The sequence below is a fragment of the Ambystoma mexicanum genome, chromosome 5p (genome assembly GCF_040938575.1).
Source record: "Ambystoma mexicanum isolate Mex_15411 chromosome 5p, UKY_AmexF1_1, whole genome shotgun sequence".
Classification (NCBI taxonomy): Eukaryota; Metazoa; Chordata; class Amphibia; order Caudata; family Ambystomatidae; genus Ambystoma; species Ambystoma mexicanum.
Genome location: NC_090930.1, coordinates 395,410,291 through 395,434,606, shown reverse-complemented (window position 1 = coordinate 395,434,606; position 24,316 = coordinate 395,410,291). Strand labels below are relative to the sequence as shown.

Here is a 24,316-nt window from a genome sequence, read left to right as displayed (position 1 = left end):
ATATTTCCATTCTCAAGTTTTGTATGTAGTTCATGAACCTTGTAACCAGATAAGCACACCTTGTAACCGACTACGTGATATCTCCGGGTTTGGGCGTGTAAAAAATATCATAAATAAATAAATAACAAAAGGGGAAAGACCATATGCAAATCAGGCTTGGCCCCACCCCAAAAGGGGTAGTCCAGCCCGAACTGCTTAGTTACATCCCATCTGCACAAGACCACAAGCATCCCCAGACATGTTTCAGCCTTGTTGTGCCTCATTAGCGGGGAGAAGCTTGGGTTTCTAGACCCAGAAGGCACTGGACCTACGTCTGGGCATACACATCCCATTCGGATTGACTAAGCAAAACAAAAGAGATGATGGCTGGAAGGTTTCTAATTAATCTTAACCTATGCATTGCTCTGGCCAATCCCCAAAACAACTACATCTCAAACCACCACATCCATGAAACTACACATTAAGGCATTATAGCCAAGTGGTGTGCTATCCAGGTGTTCAAGCTAAATATAGGCATTGCTCTTGTGTCTATTGCATTATGTGTTTATAACTATAATGCATTGACACAGTTACTCTGGTTAATGCTGTGCCTAATCAATATTTTACTGCTACCAATATTACTATAACTACTACTAATAATCAAAATAATAATAAAGATTTCAACTTTCCCTGCAACAAGGCACCTGAATAATGAACAACTCTCTGGCAATGACATCAGAAAGAGAGAATTTACCAGCACTAAAAAACATGAAATGCCACCTATTCTAACCCTCCAGCCATGCCTTCCTCAGATAGGAAGTACCTATAGGTGAATCGTTGTTGTAACAGGCACGTTTTCTCAATGATTCTGCTGTTCTATTAGCCTTGTCTTTAAAACTCAAAGTGATTCTGGTATTTAATGACTTCCCTCAGACTACAGGCAATGATGGACCTGAGGTAGAAAATCATACCGTTTCAAGCAGTGCAACTCAGCTGCTTCGGCAGTATGAAAGAAACGTGGCACTGGTGCGAGTGCAGTTGCCACTATGGTAAGAATTGCCCTATTGCAAGAAAACATCTTATTTCAAAGCTTTTGTGCATTTATGATTGATGATATACGGTGCTCCTCAGAGGCAATATCTGCTGAGTAATCAAGGCAGTAAGTAATGCCTGGTATTATTTACCAGATGTTGCTCTTGTCCTTGGTACAACTATTTACAAGGTCAGTCTGTGGCTCGTCGTGCGTTCCCTTGGTACCTGTGCATTGTACAGACGCAATCCAACATGAACCTATGCAGACAGAGGAACCTGCGCCAGGGTCGAAGCTGTGACAATCACGCGGCACTGCCGGTGTAGGAGGAAATATTCCACAAAGTTACCTATTGGCGTCTGTGGGCGGTATTTCTGCTCCATACTGAATGTCTCATCTGATCATATCAACTTTGTCTGCAAACACACAAAGGACTGGCCTAGAAGACATATAGGAGCTGACCCAGTCATGGCATGCGTAATCATAAAATCCTGCAGGACTGTTTCTTTTTCTCTACTGAAATAAAGTGTTAAGGAATTGATGTGAAGTGGCAAGGTCCAACAACAAATGTCTCCCTGAGTGCTTGATTAAATCTATACAAATGCAAAATGATCACTGATCCACCTCTTCTGTGTAGGATCATCAATGCCTAGCGCATCAGCTATATTCATAATATAGGAAGCACTTCAAACCACTGCTCTGCGTGCACAGCAGTGTGATCATTATAATCAGTGCTTTAAATGGGCTGCTCCTACCTGGCCCTCAGTACCTGTACTTCTTATTTTTGAGCATTTGGGTGCCTACACTTCTCAACGCCTGAAAGAGAGTACTGGTACTCAACTATGTGGTGAGGTGATAATTAAAGCTTTTCGTTTTACTTTATCACAACTGGAGGGACTCAGCTTCTACATCCTTTGCTGGGGAAAGCAGCACCATGTCCCTCCGCCTCCCTCCACCACCTGCAGTGCCCATAATGTCACCTTCAGGGCCCACCTTGCAGAACAAAAGGCGAGACAAACATGCAGTTAAGGTGCTCTCAGCACAACAAGCGTGGACAACTGTTCCGCTAAGTGTGCTTCAACTTTTACTTGATGGAGCAGGAATTGATTTGAAAAGCCTGGGAAATTACTTTGTTAAGCTGTTTCTTTGTTATTAGCAGTACCTATTCTAATATGTAAAGTTTTAAGGAATTGAAGTTGTGATGGAACATTTTCGACTGAAAACTCGCAAACAGCTCCAGTTACCTACCTAATTCCTCATTAGGCAAAGCAAGCGAGCAACAATAAAACTCCCTTCTAAAGCTTAGTTTACAGCTATGATAGTTTACAGCACTTACCCCAACCCCCTCTTCCCCTCTTCTCTCTGTGCACTTGCACTCCCTGAATACTCACTAGGCATAGTAGGTTTGCCTGTATCCTCCACGGTATATATTGTTTTTCAATCCCATGTACCCTTCCTGCTGCCATGTGGACACTTTGAAAAACAATTTACTTGTTGGATAAGCGCCCAAAAAATGCACAATAAATACATAAATACATAAATATATGCTAATATATAATACATAATATATAATAAATACATATATACGTCCTGAGAGGATAGCTCAGCGTCAACGTGCTCGCCTTGGAAACAAGGCAACATGAAGCAACACAGGTTCAATCCCCGGGTCGCACTTAGAAACCTCTGGCTATTACGCGTGTTATGAATACGCAAGTAAGAGACATATTCCTGTAACAGCGCCTCGAGGCCCCCTGGCTTTGTGAGCGCTTTAAAAATGCGAATAAAATAAATAAAGTACTAGTTTGATACACAAAAAAGCACATCTCATTTTATATGGCTATTCAAACTTTCTTAACACAATGCATAACTAGAAACTGGATGTTTGTGTCAAAGGATCTGAGATGTGTATTTTTACCAAAGTGTGTGATTCTTGGCACGTAAGTTAATCTCACTGGGCATTGCCTGCAAAAAACAGAGTCTGCCTAAAAGGGACCTGTGACCGAGCTGCCACGCCGAAACGACCGGTATCAAAAGTGCTGAACTGGAATGTCTGGCTTCTTAGCTTGGTGAGTACTTGCACATTTATTTTTTCTCATTTAAATACAGGTTATAATAACAATAGTAACATTGTACATAGTGCTGGTTGGCAAATACATCTAGCTTCCAAATGGTGTACTGTTAGGTATTATTTTACCTAATGCATTATACAGAGCTCAAAATGATGATGGGTTGAGTCACTGAGTGCTTAAATCCCTATTTGCCCATTTGGTGGTGTCACCAATTATAAGCAGAAACCGAAAGTCAAGGCCTCAGCACTGGGGTCATGTTTACCGAAAGGTGCATGGGTACATAAGATTTCACATGTAGCCATAAAATATGGTCATCCAGTCTTTATTTTGCAACAAACTCCTCTGTGTAAACTGTAAAGACAAAATTCAGAGATGTTTTATTTGTATTGCTGACCCGAAAATAAATGAATTTGGTCTGACAGTGGGTGTAAGTGGAAACACGTGCAGTGGTGGGTGTACTGCTTTTATCCACCCGAAAAGAGGAGTACGATTTCATTAAAGATAATGCAGGCGAGCATCATGGTAACAGCAACATGTTACATCACAAGCGGAACCCGCATTCCTGCCTTTGAAACGACGCCAATTCTCTATAGAGTCATTCCGTTAAATGTTCCGGAATTGTATGCGTTTCCACACACGCAGCAGTGTTTTATGCAAGGAATGAACGCGCTTGTGAACTAAAGTTTCCTTAAATTATAGATAATACAAAACTGGAGGTGAGGCAGGAAGAGGCGGATGGACCCATGACACTGGGAAATTGTCCGATTATTCTGTCTATGTAGCTGTCTGGGGGTCTGATTTACAAAGTGTTTTTCAACGGAGTGTTCCATTGAAAACGACTTTTGTAAATCAGGCCCCACCTATTTTTCTACATATCTATTGATCTATCTATATAGCTAGTTAATTGCCAATATAGTTAATTCTCTCTTGCTCTCTATCTTTGTCACTCTCTCTCAGCCTGATAGCAAAGTGTTTTTCAATTAGATTGAGCCATTGTAAAATGCTTTTGTAAGTCAAGTCCGGAACGGCTAAAGCAGCCATGAATCATAATCAGACCCGACCCTGACCAAACTCGCCATATGGCACCTATTGAACAATCTGGGGCAACAAACCCTTCAGCGTCTATATCTAACCTACCTTAAGAAGGACCCTGCAGAGTCTAAACACGTGTCGGCTGACCACCTTTTAGACTATGGGCCTCATTACCAGGTAGGTGGTAAGGGATTACCAGCACCGGAAAGGACACCGGTGCCTGTAATCCCTTACCACCCTATTCCAAGGTCCCTTAGCAAGCCCCTTCCTTAACGCCTGGTTTACCAGGTGTTATGGATGGGACCCGTTAAGGGACTTCAGAGCTAATAACGGTACCGCAAATTGCGGTACCGTTATTAGCTCCTTCTCCATTCCCGTTGAGCTCTATGGGGGCTCGAATGGGATTGGGAATGGTTCCCGGAATGGGAACTTACCGGGTCCTTCAAGGTTGCAATGACCCGGTAAGTCCCTATTTCGGGAACCCGGACCCAGAATGCGGTAAGGGGGTAGCCATGGTGTTAATAGCACCGTGGCTACCTCCTACCTCGTAATGAGGCCCAATGTGTCTACACTACGTGCAATAAAGAAATACACTTTGAAACACGGCATCCAGCGTGAAAATCTTTTATTTATAAGATTCAACAAAAAAAGCTTCTTTTTGCAAGGTAACCAGGACCTTTCCACTATTCCCTTATCAGAGGTGTTGGGTCCACCTCTTCCCATCTGTGACATTGCACAGAACCATTACAACCAACAAACTAAATACCTAGCTCAGCACAGGAGTGTTCAGTTATAGAGCTCACCCTTCCCCTCTTCATATATATATTACACGAAAGGGAGCCCAGTGTGTATATGCCTATGTCTATTTGAAAGCCATGGTGGTTGTTAAATCACTCATGGCATTAACTATGGTCAACAAGGAAACCACTCTGTAATGGCGGGCGGCATGCAGACAGAAAGCAGGAGCATTGCAAAAGTGGTCCCAGTCCCATTTTAATTGCCATTACCATTCAGAGCAAAAGAAAACGGTGGGAAACGGTTTAAAAGGGGAATTGTTTGTTAGAGGAAATCATGTGACCAAGCTACGAGCAGTAGCGAAACGCGTTATCGTCGTGAGACTTTCCTTTTGGCTGGGCGAGAGCTGGAAGTGTCCACACGGAAAATCTTTTTTAACTATTTTGTAATAAAGAAGATATTTAAATTTGGTAAGATTTGAGAAGCACGTCTGTGCGTGACTCTACAGTGGTATTCTACTCCGTGAGTGCAGCTCAGGACTGCACCGGAAAGTCGGTGCGGAGTTTTGTGGATATATATATATATATATATATATATATATATATATATATATATATATATATACCCAATGTCCAATGCTGGACGGTGCTCGAACCTCGAACACCATCAGTGTGAGCAGCACTCCCGTGATAGTTCTAGTAGAAAAGCCAAACGTCAGAAAGCTTTTAAAAATTGTTTAAACTTATTTCAAAACTCCATAGTTTCGTAAAAATACTGTGCTCCCAATACAATTCATGCCAGCAAGATAAAAATGCAGTTATATTCACTGAAAAAGCTTTGGTAAAGGGACGTTATAGTTTAATTGCACTAATAAAAACCTAGGAAATTCAATGAAAAAACTTTGTGAAAGGAACGTTATGGTTACAGATAAAACTGAAAAACCTCAGAAATGTACCAGTTATGGTAAGCTAAGCAACCATAACTGGCACCACCACTGTGCACTGCTAGGATTAACACCCAGGACATCAACAATGACATCACAAATGTCATTGATGACATCACTGATGACATCACATATTTGGGCCACTTGTTTTTGTTCACTGACATATTTAGACCAGGCGGTTTTGTTCACTGACATTCAGAATATTAAAATTCAAAAGGTGCTATATATGTCATAAAGTTGTCTTAAAGTACTTTCCTTAGGGTTTGGTCTCAGCTCATGGCACACATACATGGGGCAATAAGCAGGCCTCAAACACACAATTTATTTGTATACATGAAAATAAAATGTTATTAACATTTTCTGGTGATGCTGTTTCTTTCTTCCTTTCTTTAGTTTCCCTGTATGTGCCTCTGATTTGTATGCATTGTGTGTCTTCATATGTATTGTTTGTACTTGCACAAGTGTGTAGTAAGTCTTGAATTGTTAGCTAGTTATTACATGTTTAACATTACTCAAAACTCTGATCATATGATCATTTTACTATCCAAAATTACAAGATTATAAATATTGTACTTCTATGGTGCATGCGACAGCCATTGTGTATGTGCATGTAAATTAGGTTCCTGTATTAACAACAGCACTCTAATATAATGTTTTGTTTAGATGAGTACATTCTTTAATAGATTAAGTAGTTCATGATAGGTCTCCCGATCACCCTTGACATCTTCTTACCAACATTATAAGCACAGCCCCTTGTAGGGACGTTTCATCAACATTAATTTCATATGTGATGTCATCAGTTATCTCATCAATGACATTTGTGATGTAATCATTGATATCCTGGGTGTTAGTCTTAGCAGTGCACGGTGGTGACACGAGGTATGGTGGCTTAGCTTACCACAAATGGCGGATTTCTGAGGTTTTTCAGTCTTATTTGTAACCATAATGTCCCTTTAACAATGTTTTTCCAGTGAATTTCATAGGTTTTTATTAGTGCAACTTAACTATAATGTCCCTTTAACAAAGTTTTTTCAGTGAATTTCAGGGTTTTTACCAGTGCATGCTAATTTCCTACAACTTACTAATATCATGCTTACCCCAATATGGCAACATTTTTGTCCAGTTTACAATGCTTCACCTTAAACCTCTACCATTTCCCACCTTCAAGCATAATTTTTAAAACTTCTATACACTTTTTGCAACTTTTTTCACTCTTTTTGTGTTCGTCGATGTTCACGGACCTTCCGGACAGTGTCATGTGACCATGCCATCATGCACGGCATGATAACCCATTCACAAACGCATCTGCACCTTGCAATCGAGTCCGTGCTTCATGGCAAGTTCAGAACTGCATTTTCTACTGATCTAGGAACTTTCGAGCTCAAAATGTTCCCCTTGGACTGCTCCTACATCTATTCCTACTCATTATACATTAACAATCTAGTACAGAGCACATACGGACGAATATTAGCAAAACTGCTATTTATCTTAAAAAATGCCTCAGCTTTTTCAATCCCTCCTTCCCAAGAGCCACCACCACCAGCAGACCTACACAACAAAAAAGTGCAGTAATTCCAAAGACAATGAAAAGGACCAAGAAGATGAGGTAGAGGAAGTGCCTACCTCTAGCACCAAGAGAGAATCATGAGTGTGGCAGTACTTTAGCACAGTTGGGAATGTACCAAAGGCTAAAGCTACCAAGGTGAAATCCACTGAGTGCAACGTTGTACTCAGTCGCGGACTACCTGGACAGTTCTCCTACGTGACCACCTCCATGCGCCGCAACACCTAATCCAACCACACAATGCTCTCAGAAAGGATTATCCTTTCTTAGCAAGTAGTGTACTGTCTTCCTGCACTTCATCTTCCTCAACCAGTACTGTAACCACACAGCCTACTTCTGTGAGACACAAAATCCCACCAGCTAGCTTTCAATCAATTAAAGAGGCTGTTGATCCATATCTTTCGAAGACAAAAGTACTCTGTATATACTGCAACACACCACTCTGCAGGAGGGAACAATTTGGAAGTCTTTTGAAGCTGTAATCTAGGAGCATGAAAAACAATGCCCACTACCTTAGATGTAACACACATGCCACATCTTCCCCTGTACACCTGCCCCTCCATATTAGTGCCTGGTGCCTCTTCCCTCATTTCCCTCCCCACCTTACGTTGTAACTTCTCCTGCCAAAAAGAAAAACAACAAAAAAAGATTCCTTTAGGAACCAACTTTCATTGGGTTTTTGAAGTGAGAGAGTGTCTCTGAATAGACCCGATAAGCTGAGCAACAAGCTCCCAGGCCAACGAGTCAAACATGATTTAGTCAGGAAAAGCTCCTCTTTGTTGGCAAAGCATCTCCCAAACGTCCTTCACTTAGCAAATTACTAACCAAATTGCATGTGCATTTGGGCTGTCCCAGGGTTTTTGAAGTGAGAGAGTGTATCTGACTAGACCCGATAAGCCGGGCAGCGAGCTCCCAGGCCAACAAGTCAAACACGATTTGGTCAGGAAAAGCTCTCTGTTGGCAAATGATTTCCCAAACTTCCTTCATTTAGCAAATAACTTGTCAAATTGCACGCACATTCATGCTGTCCCAGTGTGTTTGAAGTGAGAGAGTGTCTCTGACTAGAATCGATAAGCCAAGCAGCAAGCGACCAGGCCGACGAGTCAAACACGATTTGGTCAGGAAAAGCTCCTCTCTGTTGGCAAAGCTTCTGAGATATTTAAAACTAAGAAAACACACAGCATCTGGGCTGTTTGCAATCCATGCAGTAACCGGGACTGTCCCTGTTAGCTTCAATACTAGGAAGGGGCCTGCCCCCTCAGGCCATTTTGATCTAAGTGGTCTTGTAACTTGCACTCATTTATTCAGCAACATGGCCTGAGGGTACCGGTAGCTACCTTGCTTTGAAGCTCAGCAGATTCGGTCCTGGTTACTGCATGGATGGTAAACCTGGAGAGCTATTGTGTCACTGGCCATGACCTTTGGCAGTGATTTTTCACCCCGTCACTGTAGCTGTAAACTACATGTATTTATTTTTTTTCTATAGCTGCGGGTACAGAACTACAGATAGCATTGGTTATCTGTAGTTATTTTATGTCTGAACTACAGTTATCCACGTCAATCTGTCGTTTTTATAGCTGTGAATATCGCAAAAACGGCTAGGGAAAAAATGCTTTCTTGCTGACTCTCACCAAGTGCCCCCTTCATCTGTGCCAGCTCCCCCAGTCCTCAGATGGCTTCCTCACCTCCCGTGCCCTCTCCCATTCCCCCCACAACAAAGGCTGTTTCTGTGATGCGGTTTGCTTTGAGATGTCGGCTATTTGCGGATATAGCCGAGGTTACAGAAAAGCTTGGTGTTGCAAACTCAGTCCCCAGACCCTCTCCAACTCCCAAATTTCCCTTGGGGTCATCTAGCCACCACCCCCATCTCCAGACAGATGGCATTTGCATGTTTTTTGACCTGCAAATAGCTTTTCAGCGGATGTGGGAAGTCATGACCAACTTAACTTAGTGTGCTCCCATCGATGTCCCCCATAATGCCATTTTGTATGTCATTGTGAATTCCTTCTCTTATAATATGTATGTGATCATGGGCTTTGCAACGAGAACAAGCCAAGTTAAGCTAGTCATGACATCCCAGATCCTCTGAATTTCACCTGGGGCCACTATACATGTCTTTTGGGCCCACAAGTCACGTCATTTGGCCCTGGCCAGTGTGCACACCCTTTGGCTGTGCCCACAGTGTATTTTAAAACACTATCTCAACACTAGCCACGGCCATGTCCACTCTACATATTCCCCCAATATGATTTTTTTGGGCCCACTAGGTGAACACGGATTTCGGCCTTGGCCACTATACGCTATTCACAACATTCTTAATAACGTTTTCATTTTTCGGTGAGTTGTTCCCAAACTTTCCATTTGGGTGTGGGGGGCTTGACAATCCCTTGGTTTAGAACATTCAATCCAAATCCATCCAGCTATATAAAGTGGCATAGAGGTTTTAAAACACTGAGGGCACCCCGTTCTCTGTAGAATATTTTTTTTAAAAACTGGATGGATTTACGGCAAACTAGTCAATTAAATTAAGTCAACGCTTTGTGCCAAATTTGTTTCTTATTTGGTCCAAATGAAAAACTGCACTTTTTCTCTCTGGGACAATGTATGCTGCTAGGCTGAAAACAGTGTTTTTATGTTTACTTATTAAATGCTTATGAAAATCTGAAGTTTAGTTGGGGTTTGATAAACTGTTTGGAAAATGTCAACCAAATTCATCCAGCAAGTCGAACGTTATTAGCCCGCTCAGCCTCTCTGCTGTAAAAAAACACTGAGGCCCATATAAATGTTTTAAGGAGCAGGGGGCCACCCCTTTGTGGTCCAATATTTAAAAAACATTTGGATGGATTTACCCCAAACCAGTCAAGAAATGTAAGTCAATGTTTTGTTCCCAAGTTGTTGCTTATTTGGTCCAAATCTGCCAAGCGCTTTTCATGCGACGGCTTTTCAAAAACTGTTCTTTTTCTCGATGGGAAAACAAATGGACTGAAAACTGTAAATAGTTGGTGTTTTGTTTTGTTTTCTTAATAACTTTTTCCGTTTATAATGTATTGTTCCCAAAATGTGCAGTTTGGAGGGAGTTGAGAGACAGGGTTTTTATAAAATGTTTCTTTTCGAGAAATGTCATCAAATTCATCCAGCAAGTAAAAATGTATTAGCAATACAATTTTTGGAAAAAATTGCTACTTTTTCATTTCAGAAAATCCTGCCAGCCTCTCTTCTGCAATGCACCACGGGGGATATACCTATGATTTTGGGAAAAGGAGGCACCGCTTTCTCCTTCAAATATTTAAAATATTTTTAAAACTACTGGATTTGAGTCAACGCGTCGTGCCCAAGTTGTTTCATTCTTGGTCCAATTTCGTTCATTGGTTTTTGCGAAAATGAATTGGGGCTAGGCCGAAACAATTTTTTTTCCTATCCTCATAACTTTGTTTTATTAGTAATGGATCTTTTCCAAAACATCCCGTCTTGGGTAGTTGTGAGTACAATTTTGTTTGCAAAATTTCAGTCAAATCCACCATATGAGTCCAAAGTTTTCAGCAATTCATTTGTTCGAACTCAATACTCAATAATACTCAACCATAGTGTGACGCCTGCTACACTACAATGTGTGTGTGTATACATATAAATACAGAGGTCTGTCAATCTATATGTTGATGTATCCATCTGTCTATATGGCATTCCACCTGTCTGCCTATCTCGCTCGCTGTAACAAATCTATCTATATATCTATGTATACATATATCTGTCATTCAGCCTGAATATGTTTATTTTCATCTCATCTATTTATCTATCTATCCATCCATCCATCTATCCAGAGGTCTAGTTCGTTCTGTCTATGTATAGTTGTATTTGTAGGTCTCTGCATATGTATACTTTTTTAAAAATCATTCAGAAAAATGAAAATGCAGTGCTTGCATGATCTGGGAGGGCCATGCTCTGCCTCCCCAGGTCTCTGGAGGCTCAGCGCGGGTGGATGGCGCCTGTTGCCTGGCTAGGCTCGCATGCCTCAAAGTAGTTCAGTGCTTCTGGTTGCCCCTCAGGGCGCAGTCACGCAGAAAGGGTCAATAAACTGTGCGTCCCTGCAAAGGAAGAAGGACAATAAAACCACCCTCTGGGTCACAGGTCAACTCGTCACTGATTGAGATATTCGCAACTTTCCCTTTCAGCCAGAAGAGCCGCCTCGGAAGAACTCCGATGACTGGGCGAGGAATTCCCAGCCGAAAGGCGACCTGGAAATACGGCTGCAGAACTGCACCTTCTCCACGGGTGACCGCCAGCGACACTGCACTATCAAAGTATAGCCGCTTTCTTCCAATGTGTGCTCTAAGCGGAAATTCGACTCCTGAAAAGTGTGCAAACAAGAGGCAGGACTTTGGGAATGATGTCTCTGCGCGTGCAGCCTTTCTTTTAGACACTGGAGAGGAGATGGCCTGTTTTGGAATGTCCACTCCTTGCTGTCCTTAGAAACAGAATATGAGCGTGCGGTTAAGTGTGCGGTTACTATGCTAAGAAGTAAAGTGTGTGTGTGTGATAGAGAGAAAGAGAGAGTGTTTGTGTGAGAGGGTGTGTGTGTGTGTGTGTGTGTGTGTGTGAGACAGAGAGCGACCAGTCCAACTGCACGAAGGGTTCGAATGCTCATTTTACCGCTGTGTACGCTGCGATTCCATGAAGTAAACACTATTCAGTATGTACAGTAGGATAAACGTTTCCTGATATTTGAGTTTCTGAGTAAATATTTTTTAGAACGAGGCATTTAAGAGTTCAAATCTGAGCTGTTGAGTTTGGGTAACTGGAGGACATGCATTGACATGAAAGCACGCCTGCATCGTGTAATCCAAGCATACTGCATATGAAGCACAGGCATGGGCACTCGGGCTGGGGAACTGTGGCGACCAAGATCGTCTGTTGTACAATTCGTTTCAAGCCTCTCCCAGGTCTGCTTTTTGACCTGTGCTGGAAGATGGTGTAACTTTTCAGATGTGCTCAACCACTCGCGTGAAATGTGTGTTTCTTCACAACTCGTCATTGTCTCGTGGGGTGGGGTGGAGCTTGCAACGCGCAGGCTGGCTGAGGAGCCCACCACACCGGGCATGTGCTCTGGTGACCGTGCCCCAATGCATTCGGGAATTCGCTGGTGGGTCCAGGATGTTTTAAGAATGCTTTCCTCACAAAACATTTCACATTTCTATTCAATGCGCACGTATCCGCTCGCTCTTTGTGCGGCCGACCCGCCATCTTGTTGGGCCGGATTTCCAAAGGCGTTTTCCAATGGGGACATCACATTGAACAACGCTTTGCAAATCAGGCCTCTTGTGTGTTAACATGTGCTAGTTACCGTGTGTTCTGCCAGTGTGACCAGCCAAAGCAGCCCGCTTTTAAGTACACGCAGTTCATTTGGGAGAAGTGCGTTGGGTTTCCAGTGCTCAGTGGCACTGCCACAACTCGTGATGTGGGTGTCATCATTGTACACCAGCACTGTGTGCCACTCTGCATTTGTTTCCTGTAAGCAATACCCAGCTGGACGTGTGTTTACTGTGTTTAGAGACGCTGTACCCGTACCGCAAGAGTAAGCGCCGGCATAGAGTCTGGCGCTCCGCGGGCTGCAAGAACACCCTTCTGACGCATTTTATTTAGCTTGCGCGCCTGCCCTGCAACCTGTCCCAAGGCAGGCAGCCTGACACCAGGCACACACCGTCATGGCTGCCGGGCCTCCATGACTCGACCAGCTCGTTTCGGTTTGCTCATTTTAAGCCCTAGCTCCTTAGAAGGCCGGCCTTTGGCGCGTTGTGGGAATCCCGTGTTCGGGCCGTGGCATCTGCACCAGCACAGAAGGCCTGGCACCTAGGAGTTGACGGCCACGAGCTGCGAAGTCCCTCTTTATTTGTCTGGGTCTTTCATGAGTGTGGCACTTACCAGTTCATGATGCCTGGCACTAAGATACGACAGCCACAAGCTTTGAGCGGCCCCTTTAATTGGCCGGTTCTTTCACGTGTGCTCCACTTAAGGCGCTTGTCTCCATGGAATGCCGGCCCGTGTGTGGTTCTTTTGCGCATGCAGACTACGGTCTCCTGCCACGGGACCTGTACCGGCACATGAAGTCTGCCAACAAGCTCTGACAGACACACGCTTTGTGGAGCCTATTTATTTGTCTGGTGCTTTCATCACTTCAGCGCCTCTTCCTTTTGTCACGCCGTCTGTGGAGGCTGTTTTGTGCATCCCTGCGCGTTGTGCACGCTATGGTCCTCTGCCACGGGACCTGTACCGGCGCAAGAAGGCTGGCAATAAGGTTTGACAGCCACACGCTTTGAGGGCCCTCTTAATTTTGCCGGGTCATTCATGCGTGTCCGACTTGAGCTCCTACTCTGTAAACCAGGCAGGGTGGTGGTGGTTTGGGCGATGCCACTTTTTTGTGCTGTGGCCCTTTGCACCAGGAGCGGCAGTAAAGCCCCGTTCGTTGGCAGGAGATGCCGCCTCCCACGCCCGCGTCGCCGGCTCCCAGGGCCTAGTTTACTCGTCGGGGTCCCTCCCAAGTTCAAGTGCGCATGTGATTTACTCGGCCCTGACTGACAGCGACGATGAAAACGTCGCGTTCGCTACAGCTCCGCGTTTAATTACTGCGCCGCCACAATATGCTTATGATTATCGGGGGTGTGGGGGGCGGAGTCTGCTAGGAATGTACTGTACTTTCGCACTGAGACAGCGTGAAGTCTTGCAAGCTGTGTGTTGCAGCCGAAAATGCGCACGAACAGACTGCGCTGCGCCAGGAAACATGCGACAGTTTTGCCGAACGAAACTCTGCGCTCGACGAGAAAAGCAACACCAGAGATTCCGAAATATGGACTCACAAGGAGAGAAAAAAGACTGAAAGGAGTGGAACCGGGGCATTGTGTGTTTAACTATGATAATGTGACGCTGCCGTAAAAAGACTGTTCTAAAACTACTTGTTTTATACCAGGCAGGAGGTGCAGTGTGTTGACACTCTGGAGCGCGCGTGTATCAGGCAGGCAGAGGGCCGTAATAAGAAGTTAACGCTGGTGTACCGCCTCCTTCTAGGCAACAAACGTTAACATGTTTCTGTATAAACCTCCGTGTACACCACCCAATACTGGAACTCATTTCGTGGGGGGGGGCATATCCTGCGCTTCAGGGTACCACTAGTGGTGGTACGCACGCTCACACGCACAGTTTACTGGTTAAATCCCTTGTACAAGAATGAGTACTCGGAGCGAGACAGCGAGTACACAGAACTGAACATTCAAATAAAGCGAACATGGAAACTGAAATCCAGAACAAATCTGCGTTTACACGAAATATGAAGGCTTCTGTGCCCAAAGCCTAAGTTGTGTCCGCATACACAATGCGCGCACAGGGCCCGATTCGTGGAATATTTTCACAATTCAAAGTGACTTTGCAAAGCTGAAAAGCGACTTTGCACTGCCGACACAAACCCTGATTCATGGAACCGTGAAAAGTGTGTTTTTTGCAGTGGAAAGACATTTTGTACTGCAAACATGAGCACCTGCACTGAGTTTGCACTGCGAAAACACACTTTGCACAATTTCACGAATCGGGGTCTGTGTCAGCAATGCAAAGTCCCTTTGAACCGTGCAGATATTCCATGAATCGTGCCCACAGCCATCAGCATATCAAGGAGGTGGGGGTCCGAGGAATACGGACCCCACTGTTCTAGCTTAAACACTATAAAATTGCATCGCCCGTTAATGGGATCGGATCAGACGGGCACTTGCGAAAGAAAGGCACCATTTCAAGACTCGGGGGTTGGCTTTAATGGCGTTCTCAGTCACCGGGATGGAGCCATCAATATTTTATTCGGAAGAATTCGGCCACAAAACTGCGAACCGCACAGCGCCCCCACCAAAAAGAGGAACAAAAAGTAGGACATTTGCCTGAAGAGCCCCTCGAGCTAGCTGCCATAAGCACGAGAGACGCCATAAACTCGTTAGCGTGTTGTCCGGGTAATTTATTGTGGGCCGAGCCGCCTCCAACCTGCAGCGGATCAACGCATGTAACGATTCTTAAGCTCTGCGATAAAATTCATTTCCGCCAGGGCGCACACCTCGCGTAAAGCTGCACCCCCCTGCGGCCCCAGCGAGCCCAGGCCAACACTTCACCTCCTTATCCCTACCAAAGAGCCACACGAACGTGGTGCTGGAAATAAAAGCCTTCCTCCCCCGGCCTGGGAACGGCACCGTTTGGCTGCCTCGCTGCTGCAACGTGTTGAAAGGCGCGCTATAAAGTTTCGCCGTTTGGCTACAAGGTTACTCTGTGAACTTCACTTTCATTTCAAAGAGATGTTTATTTTTACAGCCGACAACTTCACACATCTGGAGGAACTTATCCAGACCCGCCCCCTCCTTCCAGAGCACAACCAAAAAAAAAAAAAAAAAAAAGTTCCGCGGAGCCGGCAGGCTCCCATTATGTGCACAGTGTCTAGTCCGGGCGTTTTATTGGCCTTCCCAAACGCTGTTTTACACTGCAAGCAGCGCTGCAGACAATGAGGGGCCGGCCACGGCAGCGCCCTCTGCAAAGCAAAGGTCACTCGCCCCGCTTCACCCGGGGTCGGCGGCATCGGGGCCACCGCACAACACAATTCTCACTTGATGATTTAATTGAATTATGCCTTTTTGTCACAGAGACAACGGAACACGTGCTCGGGGTAATTAATTATATTATCGGCCTGTGTACCAACGTAGGCCGAGCCCAGGTACAGGCCCGCAGCAGCAACTTAGTAGGACATCAGTGTTATGGGCCAATAAACCCAGATGGGAAGAGGGGAAGTTAGGTAAACTTTGCCGCTGTCCGTGAAAGTCGACGTAAACCTCGGAGGCTTTCCACTGGAGCCCCAGCCCCCTCCCCCGCGCACCCCACCAGACGAGGAGGGTGCCTGCAGAGTCCTGCATTCGGCGGGGGCACTTCAAAGCTCGGCTTCACTCGCTGCCCGCCCGCGGGAGCAGGGCCCATCGCCAGGCAGATTCAGGGGAATTCAAAGAGGGTCAAAACATCGCCATCCTTTCTCGCTCAAAAGGCAGACACCCAACCGCAGGGTCGAGCCCTCCTCGGGTGTTTCAAACATACAGTTCCTCGGTTGTCTAAAACGTGTGCATAAGGAGCAACACACACTCTGGAAAAGATGCATAAACATTCCTCGAAAAAAAGCAGCAGACTTACCTTGCATGTGAGTTGGGGCTCGTAGGAGCGCGGCTCGTGGTTTTTCCGGGGTGCTCGTGTCAGGTTGTGTTACCGGTGAAGGGATTTTCGCAGAGGTCGATTTGGGCAAAAAGTGGGAAATAAAGAATCCGGGGTCTTTGCCGCGCGGCTGATTGGAGACCCTCTGAAAGGAGCCGAGTTATAAAGCGCGGCTTGAGAGCGGGCAGCTCCGCCATGCCTCGTCTCTGAACTTGACCAGATTTGGGGTTTCCTGCGGAGAGCAGGCGGCGACCCTGTGAAAAGTAGCTCCCAGTGGGCAGACTTTTGGGGGCTGAAGCAGGTCTCGGGGTATTACAATCACAACCACCTTTCTTCTCGCCTTTTCTTCCCACCCTTGCTCCCCAGCGTTCTTTGGAAATGTCTTTCCAGAAGGGGACAAGATTGGATTTATGGAGCGCCTCGTTCAGTGATTTAGAAGGGGGGGTCTCTCGTTTTTTTTTCGGAAATAAAACGTCAGGATTACATTTCACTTTGAGTTTCCAATTCAGCGAGGGACTAGGCGGTTTTACGATTTCATAATTAGGTTCACGCCGCCTTGGCAGTTGTGTCTTGTTTTTTTTTCACTGCATACATCGTGTGCGGCTATTTTTTTTCACAAATGCTGCGTTGTACACTGGCCCTGAAAGCAAATGAGATGGCACCTTTAATGAAAAAAATATCTGTATGCGCAAATTGCGTAATAAAACAATGAGCTGTGTTTATTTGGCTTATTTTCGTCAACAAAGCAATATCGTGACAAAAACACGTTCATGTTGCAAATAAATAAATAACGTTGCATAACGCCCAAACACGCCCCTTCACTAAATAATAATGAATCGCGTCGGAGTTGTGCGGGCCGTAATAAACGCCGGCTGTACTTTCACTGGCAGCTGGAATCCGAAATTCTCATCGCTATCGCGGGGAAAAAAAAACATTGCATTCTTTCTCGTCGTCGGTGTTGTACCCGAAAACAACTAATACTCCGCATTTCGGGGGCATTTCCACAAACCAGAAGTAAATGTCACATGGGGAATGCTGATATATTCATTCGGTTTGATTTTCGCCTCAGTCCAACAATAAGGTCTTAGAATAAATCAGATAATGAGAGAACTGCGGTTTTATTTTTAAGGATTTTAGTAGCGCATTTGCAGCGGAATATGCACTGAGCCAGTAAGACCGTTTCAAACAGCCAGCAAAAAGCCAAATGTGACTGAGGAACAGCTATGGAACGGATTTTCAGTAAACAAAAATATTTGGGACCCTTCCCGCCCGCCCCCCTTTTCAACACCCTTTAACCCTACCTGCCAGGGGGTAAGCTCGGCCACCAATCAGAGGAGGGCCTGCAGAGCGAGACGGCCATTTTGAGCGCCGGCGCCTGTCAATCAAGAGTTGTGGGGGCAAATAGGTGTCTGCGGGAGGTGTCACGTGAGGCGGCCCTTCCGCGCCTCGCTATTGGCCGGCGGCGGGCCGCCCCCGGAGCTGGTTTATGTGAGGGGAGTGAGTGATTGACTCTAGCAGAGCCTGCCTGGACCTGATCCCGTCGGAGCGGAGGCTGCACTTGCTCCCCTCTCACTAGAGTCCCTCCTATTGCCAGACCCCCGGCACCGCGGATTGTTTGTGCCTGGTCTGCGGGGGGGCACATCTCCCGCTGCTCCCGGATTCCCCGCCCGGGATTGGCACGCAACTTGCCTCAACTACTCCATGGCGATGCTGCTAGACGGGGGGGCTCAGTTTCCCGGCGGTCTTGGGGGCTTCGGGGCCCCGCGGCACCACGAGCGCTCGGCTGAGCACCCGGGCATGGGTGGACTGCACCCCTTCGGAGATGCCTCCTTCAAGCTGAGCCCGGGCCACCACGAGCTGTCCCCGGGGCAGAGCTCCGCCTTCACCCCGCAAGCCGCGGCGGGCTACGCGCTGGGGCACCACCACCACCACCACCACACGGGCCCGCAGGTGTCCGCCTCGCCCTCCGCCTACGGGGGTGGTGGCGGAGCTGCCGCCTATAACTCCCCGCGGGACTTTCTCTTCCGCAGCCGGGCCGCCGAGGGGGCCGCCCCGCAGCACCACGGGCTCTTCGCCGGCTCTCATCACCACCCCCACGGGCCGGCGGCGGGCATGGTGGAGCCCCCAGGCCACTTGTTGTTCCCGGCCGGGCTTCACGAGCAGAGCCCCGGCAGCGGCCTGGCCGCATCCTCCGCGGGGCACGGCCAGATGCACTTGGGGCTGCGAGCCGGGGACCTGTTCGGACGGGCGGACCCGTACCGAGCCGTGCCCAGCCCCAGGGCGGACCCGTACGCCGCCCAGTTCCACAACTACAACCACATGAACATGGGCATGAACATGGCCGCGCACCACCACCACCACCACGGGCCCGGCGCCTTCTTCCGGTACATGCGGCAGCCCATCAAGCAGGAGCTGTCCTGCAAGTGGATGGAGGAGCAGCAGCGGCCCAAGAAGGCGTGCGAGCGGACCTTCGGCAGCATGCACGAGCTGGTCACGCACATGACCATGGAGCACGTCGGGGGCCCCGAGCAGAACAACCACATCTGCTACTGGGAGGAGTGCCCGCGGGCCGGCAAGTCCTTCAAGGCCAAGTACAAGCTGGTCAACCACATCCGGGTGCACACGGGCGAGAAGCCCTTCCCCTGCCCGTTCCCCGGCTGCGGCAAGATCTTTGCCCGCTCCGAGAACCTCAAGATCCACAAACGGACTCACACTGGTAAGGGCCTCGAGGCTGGCGCTGGCACGCAAGCATGGCACTGGGGGTACGCTGCGTCGCTGCGGCGTGTGCTGGGGGGACCGTTACACGGGGAAGCGTGGGGTTCCTGCGGCCCTGAGCATGTATTCTTATGGGATAAAAAAAGGCACTTCAACGGTCCTACGAGGTCCGCGTGTGGTCAGAATGTATTCATCAGTTGCTTCAGGGAATCCTTCCTGGGCCTCAGAGACGGGGGGGGGGCTAGTATTTGAGGGGTGATCTCCGGATCCACGCTGTGGGCATTTCTCTCTTCGCCTCTTACTGGGTCCTGGATAACTTTTAGGAGAGAGGCCCCACAGAGCTGTTGGGAGCGCCTTAAGCTACTGGTGTCTCATAACAAATTGCGGCGCGCGGCTCTCCCAGAACGGTGGTGTATGCGTAGACTGTGTGCAGTCCTCACTTCCAATGAAAACCAAACGCTGGCATTTAGAACACGTTTTCCTCGGCCCCGTCATGGGAGAATCCGTCAGCCATGTGTGCTGTAGCCTCCATGTTTTGTATGCAGCTCTAACATTAATGAAAATGCCAGCCAACGCCGTCAGCTTGTTGTTGTGGCATGGTGTCGGCCCTGTGTGTTCAAATCTCTGTTACATGGACGTGTGGAGATCAGGCGCCTTTGTTTTTGACTGTGTCTGGGCCGACATTTGGGGTGTGTGTGGTTTCGTATTTGCAACAGTAAACCTTTGGGAACATAAGAAGAGGGGGGGGGCTATAGTGCAAACGTGGGCGCGTTTGTATAATGTATGTTCTGCGTGTCTCTGTGCATGGTGTGGGAACTGCATTTTCAAGTGGCGTGGTGGGAAAGCTGGTTTCCCGGTTAAAGTCTTTCCAGACACTATGTTATGTTAAATGTACAATATATGAATCTATGGTGATGGATAAATACGCCTAGGTTATCGGGCCCCGGGCGCATTTCCCTGTTTATAGGCGCATTTCAATCCTCCGAGTGAGTGTCGATTGCTCGCAAACGACTTAGCCCTCTGCATACATTTCGTTAAGCGAACTATACACATGGTAATTAAATCTAATTTTCGGTTACTTCCGTTCCTATTGAGACTTGACTGGCACGTCTCCTAATTAATTCAGCTATACTTTTGTCGAAGTCATTTTATTTGCAATTCTGCGTTTCTCCCATTTCTTTACAAGTGGGTGTACGAGTTTAAAACATTTTTTGCACAAGACCACATTCTGCGATCTTAAAAACTGTATTGGCAGCGTGAATAAAGTGCACACCGCCCCGCCCCCCTCCACCCCCGAGAGCGGAGGTCCGGGCGCTTGCGATTAACTCTCCATTTAGCGGAGCGGCTTCATGTTAAAGGCGCGCGTTAAAGAGCGATACAAGTGCAGAGTGGGTGTGACTAGAATTTAAGAATCGCCCCATTGTCTGGGCCTTTCCCCGTTACCTCTCCGAGGAGTTCTGTTGTAATGGAAATGGGTGGGGTGATGGGGCATCGCAGAGCGTTTGAGTGGCTGTGAATATTCTATCAGGAGTGCCCGTGGTACTCAAAAGATGTCCTTTCCTCCTTTCGCAGGTGAGAAGCCCTTTAAGTGCGAGTTCGAAGGCTGCGACCGGCGGTTCGCGAACAGCAGCGACAGAAAGAAGCACATGCACGTGCACACGTCGGACAAGCCCTACATCTGCAAGGTGTGCGACAAGTCGTACACGCACCCCAGCTCTCTTAGGAAGCACATGAAGGTAATGACCGCGCCAGGACGCCCCCTCCTCTGCCGGGCAGCCCCGAAGTTCAGTCCCTGCGCATAGCAGAGGGTGATGTGCAGTGTGCTGTTCGATAATGTCTGGTTAATGTATGCTGCCCATTGAACGCGGGTACATGAAGGCACATCACGTGATTGATTATATGTGCCGGCGGGTTGTGTCATTTATAATACTGGGTAGTGCAAGTATGGTGGGTCGCTGTGGCTATAACGCGTGGATGGCACACATGCATTGATAAATAAGGCACACTGGGAACTGTCTCTTAAATATCTCCGCGCCTACGGGGACGCGTGTGCCGTGTGTACACTTACACACACCATCCCCCGCGCAGGCTCCTTCTAGCCTCGCGCAAAGCCTCCCAAGCGCCGTGTGTGTGATTTATTTTGCCGTACGTAATCAATTAAGCTGCTTACGTGAACATGCGGGAATATAACGTGTTGTGTTTGGTTTACTTTCAGGTGCACGAATCCCAAGGGTCCGATTCGTCTCCCGCCGCAAGCTCGGGCTATGAATCTTCCACCCCTCCCGCCCTGGTGTCCGCGAACAGCGAGGAGTCCGCGAAGGCGCCCGCCAGTTCCGCGCACCAGAGCAGCGGCGCCGCCAGCCTGAGCCACAACCCGGGACTGCTTCCGCCCAATTTTAACGAGTGGTATGTCTGAGGACAAGGACATGCCTCTCACAGACTTATCTATGGACTGGACCAAATGAACTTTTAAAGGCGAGATTCGCTGGGACGGATGGATTTTTTTTTACTGAAGAAACCCCACAGGGCTACATCTCGGTAGCGTCCACTTCTACAGAGAGGTCTTTGGTGGTGAGACCCAGGCTCGGACAGTCACGGGCCCTTTTACTCAGGATTAGAAAACACGTTTTGGCATTGGCGGTATCCCCCCACCCCTTCATTATAACATTGTTGTCCCGTTTCGCAAAATAAGTTAAGAACGGCTTTTAGGTGGTGTGTTTAAATGACCGAAATTCTCTTCGCCTTAGTGGTGGTGGTCGTGGAGCTCTCCCAGTCTTAAACCGTGCCAAAGTCCTGTCATGTCTTGAACCTCTTTCAGAGCATCACACGTGTGAATGTATGCCCCCCACCCCCGTCCAATCAGCTCCAGGCGGTTGTTCGGCGTTTCTACAGGGCGGGGGGAGGGGGGTGTTGTTACTACACAGATCGTGGCCGTTTAGTATACAGTTGCCTTTTTGTAATAACTTTTTTTGTAAATACATATCCATGATGCCATATTTATCGTTTGTAATTTAATTATTGATACAAGTGCCGGGAACTGAACAATATTTATGGATAAAAATTTGTTTTCTAACAAACCTCTGTACAGCTTTTGGTTATAACTGCTTTAGCATTAAAAGTTTATTGTTTTGGACGAAAGGAACCCTAACCCATGGCTGGCCTCGTCTTCTTCTTTTGAAACCCCCTCTCCGCCGCACTTAAACACGTGGTGACACCGACAACACAGACAGGCCAAATAACACAGCTCAGATTTTGAGTGGATCCTTTACCAGACACAAGTGCACTTTTTTTTAAAGAACACTTTAAAAAAAATATATCGAAACACATTTCTATCACCGTTATCATCCGGTATATCCGTGGAGTTTATATTCCTGTCTGTAAGGCTATCATGGCAGCTGCTTAAAGGGACAGGACCATCGTTCCACATAACTCTGGGCTTTACATTTTGTGAGTGTCACTTACAGGTCCATTGACAATGGCAGCTTGGTCTCACTTTCTCCGGGGTGACATTTTGTTTTTTCTGTGGGGCTGCTGTTATCTGCATCGTCGACCTGGTGTGGTTGCATTCAAATGGCCAACACGCGCTGCGTGCCTGCCGCATATAGCGCTGCTCGGTTATAGGACGCACCCATTTTGATGATGTCACTGTGAATTATGCAGTTCGCTCGTTTTGGGAAATCGTAGGGTTATTGCGTTGTAATTGGTTATTGCCACCCGCAGGTTGTGAGCAGGAAGTTAAATAGTAAACGAAGGTAAAGGGTTTGGGTTCTTTTAGTACTTAGTGAAAATAATCCATCTATCTGTTTGCACACGTTTAGCAAGATAGTGGACACGTTTACTTCAGAGTATATGAGGATAGTACAGACGATTACTCCAGTGTGCTTGCTTCAAAGTATATGTGGGGTAGTGGGCTCGTTTACTTCAGAGTATATGAAGGATAGTGGGCACGTTTACTTCAGCGTGTTTACAGGATAGTGGGTACGTTTACTCCAGTGTATATGCTGGATAGTGGGCACGTTTACTCCAGTGTGCTCACTTCAGAGTATGTTTAGGAAAGTGGACACATTTACTCCAGAGTATGCAGGATAACGGGCACGTTTACTCCAGTGTATATGCTGGATAGTGGGCACGTTTACTTCAGTGTATATGCTGGATAGTGGCCACGTTTACTTCGTTGGGTATCCAGGATAGTGGGCACGTTTACTCCAGTGTGCTCACTTCAGAGTATGTTTAGGAAAGTGGACACATTTACTCCAGAGTATGCAGGATAACGGGCACGTTTACTCCAGTGTATATGCTGGATAGTGGGCACGTTTACTTCAGTGTATATGCTGGATAGTGGCCACGTTTACTTCGTTGGGTATCCAGGATAGTGGGCACGTTTACTCCAGTGTGCTCACTTCAGAGTATGTTTAGGAAAGTGGACACATTTACTCTAGAGTATGCAGGATAACGGGCACGTTTACTTAAGAGAATATGCAGAAACGTGGACCCGTTTGCTTCCGGATGTATGGTGAAGAGTGTTGTGTCCTTTAAAATGTGGCTGTGTTATTGTAACACACGAGTTGAATTGTATGTGGCGTTCTAGAAGTGCAAATCAATTGTGCACAAGACTCACATGGATGCTACTTCGTCCAGGAGAAAGTGCAAGATTGAGAGTAAACGCTACTGGCTTCTTTTCTTAATAGTGCCCGTTTCTGCGTGTGTGTGAACGTCACGATCACCCTGCTGGTCACTGCCGGGGGGCTTCGCCTATAGATACGCCAGCCCCCTACCTCCAGCGGCGGGATAGCACCGCTGCTGCCAGCCTCGTGTTCGCTGCGTTTCATTTCCCGTTGCGAATCGGCGACTGTACGAGGCCCTGGGGAGATGTGTCCAAGGCCCTGAAATGGCACCAGCAGCTCACTCGTGAACTTGACTCTCGGCGACTGCGAACCCCGGGGCTCCTCCAGTTACACAACCCGACCCCTTGCAATTACGCGCAATAAACTGCCACGAGGGAGGAGATCTGCTAAAGATGTGTGTCTGAAACCCACATT

The 24,316-nt window shown here is 47.1% G+C and overlaps 1 protein-coding gene and 1 long non-coding RNA gene across 2 annotated transcripts in view; one reads left to right on the top strand and one right to left on the bottom strand.

The window, feature by feature from the left end:
* Positions 1 to 17,184, bottom strand: part of LOC138480961 (uncharacterized) — a 58,085-nt gene extending 40,901 nt beyond the window's left edge. The window contains exon 1 of the long non-coding RNA XR_011274171.1: positions 16,545 to 17,184. This is a non-coding gene — a long non-coding RNA (uncharacterized lncRNA). The remainder of the gene's footprint in view (positions 1 to 16,544) is intronic.
* An 877-nt stretch (positions 17,185 to 18,061) lies between these two features.
* Positions 18,062 to 22,425, top strand: ZIC3 (Zic family member 3). The gene is made up of 3 exons (XM_069612782.1): positions 18,062 to 19,278; positions 20,850 to 21,013; positions 21,493 to 22,425. Exons 1-3 carry the CDS (start codon positions 18,264 to 18,266, stop codon positions 21,691 to 21,693), a joined length of 1,380 nt encoding a protein of 459 aa, XP_069468883.1. The 5' UTR covers positions 18,062 to 18,263; the 3' UTR covers positions 21,694 to 22,425.
* The last annotated feature ends 1,891 nt before the right edge of the window (positions 22,426 to 24,316 follow it).